Here is a 6,521-nt window from a genome sequence, read left to right on the forward strand (position 1 = left end):
ATATTTCAGATTAAAAAGGGGTTCTGAAAAAAAAAAAAAAATGATATTTATTTGACGCATATTTTAATGTTCTTTAATTTACTATATTATTAATTTTCACTAGGATCCATCATTATATATAATTCTCAATAACTGATTTTGGTTCACCAGATGACCATGTCTGACTGTATGTTTTCTTAACTCTACAAAATTATTCATTATATTACGATTAGAATAAGCACTATATGTGTGTGTAGTAATAGATATTATTTATTTATATATTATTTTTATCATATTCTGCATCATCTTGTTTTATTCTCATTATTATATTAATTCACCAATTATTGAAAACTTACGAAATAAATGCTTCGCTTGTTCCATTCTACAACAACAAGAAAGAATAAACCATTTATTAGTTTACGTAACTTATCAGAAAATAGTTTATTTTCATGAATAAATTCAACTTGACAGCTCAAGCACATGACCTGAAAGTCACACTAAACGTTGGCTACTCAGCATGTGGAATCGGATTTAACAGGTTACGAAAAGTAATATATATTATTAATCCATCAATCATAAATTTACAGATTTAATATTCAAAATCTTTTGAGTTTTTTTTATTATTATTATTTTTAATTTAATTTTTTTTAGTAGTTATTATTTTATTTTCATTTTAGTAGTTGTCAATTAAATTATCAGTTGTATCACTTGAGATCTAGTCCACTATAAGTTTAGTTGTTTCATTATTTTAAGCTATTAAATCGTTTCCTCGTTTATGCAACATATTGCTTTCCAACATAATAGAGCAGTTTTTTTCGTAAATATTGGACATTACTCAATCTGAACTTTACGATTTTTGAGTTGAAATAAAAATATGTAACTTTTTATGTAGGAAGGCGAAGCGGAGCGGGGAGTAGAAGAGATCGGTAGATCTCTGCTTAGATTCTTAAAAACCAAAGTAAAGGCAACAAATGACGGGATTTATTTTATTTTTTACAGTGATAATTTTTCTGACCGTCAAAAAAAAAACAATTTATAATAAACCTATATCAATACACAATATATAAATTTCACAACATAAATTCGTAGTACTATAATTACAATTATTTAGAAAACAATTAATAAAGTAAAGCCTAATTTTACTACCGCGTTTAGAGGTTAAACAATTATGAACTTAAGACGTGCCTACTCAAAAAATCGTTCTTTGGCCCAATGAAAAATGCAAGATGTTGTTTAAACAAATAACGATCATATTCCGAGATTTTACTGTTCATTGTGCAATAGCCTGAAAATTAATTTTTTTTTTTAAACTAATTATTTAAGATCTTTTTCACTTTTTTCTTACACATTTTTATTGGGTTTTTTGTAAATGCCTGTGTTCTTTTTCGACTTTCCTAAGAAATACTCTATAATTTACAATGAAAATATAACTTGGTTTATTGGAAGATGTTTTTTCTTAAAAACTAGCACATCTTAAAATAGGACATGGGGTGAAGTGCTGGCATAATACGTTTATTTGGGAAATTTAGTTTCAAGAGACACAAATATCTAATATAAAAAATATATAAGAATAGAATAAAGTTTGACATCAAGATTTGAAAAAATGTGTAATTAAAATGTTCATATGCTTCCACTGGTTCCTTAAACAGTTGACCTTAGTGAAAATTAATAGTAAAGTAAATTAAAGAACATTAAAATATGAGTCAATTTTTTTTTTTATTTTACATTTAAAACTTACATCCAATATGGTCCGACCAGATAACAAAAATTATCGGTCGGTGCCAAAATAACACATGAAAATAATAGACATAAGTGAAATCTGGGAAGCCTAGTTAGGTCCATTGTTTCAGCTCATTTATTTAAACATCCTATTTTAAGTTTAAGTAAAATAATATATGCTTCTAAATTAAGTCTCAAAACACTCTCTAGACTAGAGAAAGAAAAATTGAACAAAGTTTAATGCTGACTCTTTAATCTGTTCTGAGATGAAAAATTGTAGAAAATGAAGAATCTATGGTTACTTTCTATGGTGAAACTACACCATTTTTAGAACACATTAAGCAAAAAATCCGAAAAAAAACCTTTTTTTTTGTGTCACTATTAAAGCAAAGTTGCGATATGTAGTTTTTTGGTTGAAGACGGTTAACGGTTTACGACCTACTTGACCAAATTAATATTATATTGTACTCATTTGACACAGAATTTAATACTGTTTAGTGATTTTGTTCTCTTTACCGGTAGATTTCTCAATAGCTGTCACATTAAGAATACCGTTGGCATCGATATCAAAAGTTACCTCAATTTGTGGAACACCTCGTGGTGCAGGTGGAATGCCAGTTAATTCGAATTTTCCAAGTAAGTTATTGTCCTTAGTCATGACTGCTCTTATCAAAAGAAATACAACCATTCCAACCAAGCAAACACAGACATTCACAACTTATTCTGATAACCAGCCTGGAGTACTTATCCAGGTTTATGAAGGTGAGAGGGCTATGACTAAGGACAATTAATACTTACTTGGAAAATTAATACTGTTTAATTTCTTATAAATTTGCTAGGATGCACCCTTTAGGAGTTGTTTGGGAAAAACAAACAAAATACTTCATTAGTTACTTTATTAAAGTAATTAATTGATTATTAAGATTTTTAATACCGCTAGAAATATATTTGCGTGTTAAAGGCTATTTTTTGTAGAAACTATTTTTATTTTTTTTAAATTATCGCATATATACGTACGTACTATGGGCTCGATTTTGTGATATTACAATTTTCGGCCTTGAAATAATATCTAGCCCATTTCTTTTTCTAATCCTAGATTAGAATTGTCGTGGTTTTAACTGCTTCTAGTTAACACGAGTTCATTTATAGAACATTCCATTTGAGGAGGTCATTTCCTCCGTGGAGTCTGGCGTTGTATTGTGCCTAATAGGTGAGTAATCTCGTAAAAGATGAGTAGAAAAAAAAAGTAAATTCGCTTCGGAGTTTACTGCCAATTCTGATAAAGTGTCCTTAACGATGTGAGCGGGCAGAGGATGCTGTTTGATTGAAAAATGGCTCCGAGAGGAGGAAGTAGTTATCTAGTTGAGAGGGAGCTGGGAGCCCAGCAGTCAGTAGTCAGTCATGTTCTACAGGGGATTGTTGGCAGCAGTGGTCGTCGCCTCTGCAGCCGCCTTCTACGAGGCGCCCAACTTCCCGATAGAGCCCAAAGGCTACAGGATAGATCTTCATCCCGTCCCGGGTGATGGGACTTACAAGGGAAGGGTTAGGATCGACATCGTCAATCGTGGTATGCTCTTCTCTATCTATTTTTGGAGGAAGGATAATATTCATTACTTTAATCATTGTAATACGTATTTTAATTTAGTAATTAATATTAAAGATAAATGTACAAGAGTTTTACATAAACTTTTAATTAATCTGAGGAAAAACATTTAAAAAATATGTATGGCATAAGTACTGAAAAAATTGGCTTTATTTAAGTTATAATCTTTTCACTTTCTTGATACTGGCTAATTCCACAATCCTAAGTATAAATTTGCCCCTCAAATCCAATTATAAAAACTTTTTGCAAGCTATTCTGCCCTGGTCATTAATTTCTGTCAAAATAATCCTATTTTATCCCTTTTCTATTAGATTTTAATTACAGATTAAGTAACTTATTATCACTTACTTATCAACAAGATTTTATTAAGTTTATTAAAATGTTATTATTATAACATTTAATGAAAAAAGGGTAAAGTAGGAACTGAAATTAATGAGCTAAGCAGAATAGCAAGCAAGAAGTTTTTAAAATTGGATGTAAGGTATACATTTATTTTCAATTTAATTAGCCGAAACTTTGGATTTTTAAAGAAATAATAAAGACTGTTTTGAGACTTAATTTAGAAGCATATATTATTTTACTTAAACTTAAAAAAGGATGTTTAAATAAATGAGCTGAAACCTTGGACCTAACTAGGCTTGTGCAACTGGGCCCCACAAGGTAAGGAGTTCCCAAGACAGGTTTTTTTTAAAGGCATATTTCTATTTCTAAAGATGTTCAGATGAAAAAAAACTTCCATTTAGAATATGATCATCATTCTATGTTTGTTGTATTACCTTTAGGGTATCCCCATATTCATGTTCTCATATACCTACAATTATAACTATATTGTAACATTATCAACAATTTATTTATGTATCAGATTAAAACCTTATAATCACAATTAAAAACTTGTAATTTTACCTCATTATTATGATAATGTTCATGATGATTATCAACATCTTAACAAATAAAAATAAAGAACTTCCTAGGAAAGAAAATCCAGAAGTATATTTTATTTGGATTTGTAATCGTGAAACAATTTCCTAAAAGTAGAATCAGAAAAGTAAACAAGCACTATTATAAACTTTGTGATTACAAAAGGTTAGTTGGTATAAATAAAGGTTTAGAGCAGTGATTCCCAACCGGTGGTCCATGGACCATAGATGGGCTGAAAGAACCTTGGATATGGGCCATGAGAGGGTGGAGCAGCACATATTTTGTAAAGACATATTGTTAAAACTATTTTATTGTTTATCTTTTGTGGTGTTTTACTGTTAGTTAAAAGATTTTAACAGATAGATGTATTATAAATGTGTCTCAGAATTTACATTTAAGCTAGTTAATTTTAAAATATTTTCCAGAGAGTTCCCTTTGTCCAAAGTCAAGAGTGGGGGTTGGCCTTTCTGATTAAGTGGTTCCCAGACTTCTATGAATTGGTTTAGAGTGATAGTATTTTACCTAATGATTGGCATGATTTCCCAGCTGGACCAAAAGTTTATAGGGATGAATGGAGTTGGGGACATTTACAGACTCTCCTTACTAATACCTCTTATTAAACTTTGCAAAATGAATCAATAAAAGTTTGCTGAAACTTTTTCAGATGTTGTTTTGGAAATGTTTTCTTGCCAAATTTGTGCCATAAGATTGTCATTCAAAAACCAAATAACCAAGATAACTTATAACAAAGTTAAGTAGACTTAAGACTTTGTAAAACACAGCTCTTTAATGTTAAACTGAGCCCGATGTAGATACAATCTGTTTAATATATCTGACTATTTCTGTTATAGCAATTAAAACAGAGCACTCTTTTTCTAAATTTAAGTTAGTTAAATGTTAAATGAGACCAATAATGAGTCGGAATTGACTAATAGGATCAGCAATGCATTCAATCAAAAATGAATGAGCAAACGAAATTGACTTTTCCAAGCTTACTGATATTTTTTCCATAGAAAACATAGTACAATTGTCTTTGATCTTTGTGTATAGTTTTCAATGAAAATAAGAAATTTAATAATTATACCCTGCAAGTTTGTTGAATCAAATAATCGGAACTAAGTCATGTTAATAATTTCTCTATAAATTTATGGAATTCATACATAATTTATATTGAAAACATAAAATAACTGCTATATGTTTCTTTTATTATCCTTATGGTTTCAATGACATGTATAAGATTGTGCTTCTGATATTTTCAATTTCAAATGCCTGTTTCAATTTAATATTGTAACAGTGTTAATCATTATATCGACTGTATAAATCAAAAATGTAAACTTGACCCTGGAAGAAACCATTCTTTTCACATATATGGTAGTAATTAATTGCTTTATAAACATGTTTAAGTAATTTGTTCTTCAACTATTTTAAGATAAAATGTCACCTGAACTTAAATCCTATTATGAAGTTTATAAAGATTGTTATAAAGTTTGATAGGTTTTATCTTAATAGTCTTGATAGTACTGAAATGGTTTCTTTAACATTGTTCGTTAGCATAAGATAAGGTAAATTATCTAGAATTTGCCTCAATATGGGCAATAAATAATGTTGATAACTGATGACAAATATAGTAAATAAAAACAGCATTAGGATAAGAATTAGTTGGACGTAAATTATATTTTATAATTAATGTTAAAAAGGTTTGGAACAATTATTGGAAGTAAAAAATACTTGAACCCATACTCAATCAGCTATAAAACAAAAAACTAAACGGAAATGTCACTAAATTTTAATTTTTTTTAACAGAAAAATTGATATCTATTGTGAAATTTCAACTAGTATTTTCTTAAGAAATGTGGAGTATTAGTGTTACCGAAATTATAAACACAATGACAGTATACTCAATCACCCTGAATTATAAATTTTCATTTAAATTACACTAATTTCTTACAGATTAAAAATCTACTAAATTATTGTGTAAATAAATGAGCAGAAGAAGGTTGGGGGTTTAGTTAGCAAAGAAATAAACAAAACTTATTTTTTTGTGCCAATGTTTCGACCTGAATTTCAGTTCATCAGGGCTGAAAAACAAGACAAGGTAACAAACAACCTTAACTCAGAGGAACATTAAAATAATATCAAACAAACTTGGAAATATACATAACAATAAATTAAGTAGATCATAGTTGATAATAATAGAAAATAAAATATAATACTGTAGAGGTAAGGATTACAAAAAAAAAAAAAAATATTAAAACAGATAGTTAAAATTTACTGATAATAAAATTTAAATAATATTTATTTC

General features: G+C 28.7%; 1 protein-coding gene across 1 annotated transcript in view; it reads left to right on the top strand.

Moving 5' to 3' along the window:
* Positions 1-3,064: 3,064 nt before the first annotated feature.
* The window catches only part of LOC106686134 (aminopeptidase N), a 22,641-nt gene continuing 19,184 nt past the window's right edge, over positions 3,065-6,521 (top strand). Inside the window, exon 1 of the mRNA XM_014429285.3 lies at positions 3,065-3,265. Coding sequence (XP_014284771.1) covers positions 3,100-3,265 — 166 coding nt within the window. The 5' untranslated portion in view covers positions 3,065-3,099. The remainder of the gene's footprint in view (positions 3,266-6,521) is intronic.

Source organism: Halyomorpha halys, unplaced genomic scaffold (assembly GCF_000696795.3).
Source record: "Halyomorpha halys isolate HHAL.00 unplaced genomic scaffold, Hhal_1.1 Scaffold781.1, whole genome shotgun sequence".
Classification (NCBI taxonomy): domain Eukaryota; kingdom Metazoa; phylum Arthropoda; class Insecta; order Hemiptera; family Pentatomidae; genus Halyomorpha; species Halyomorpha halys.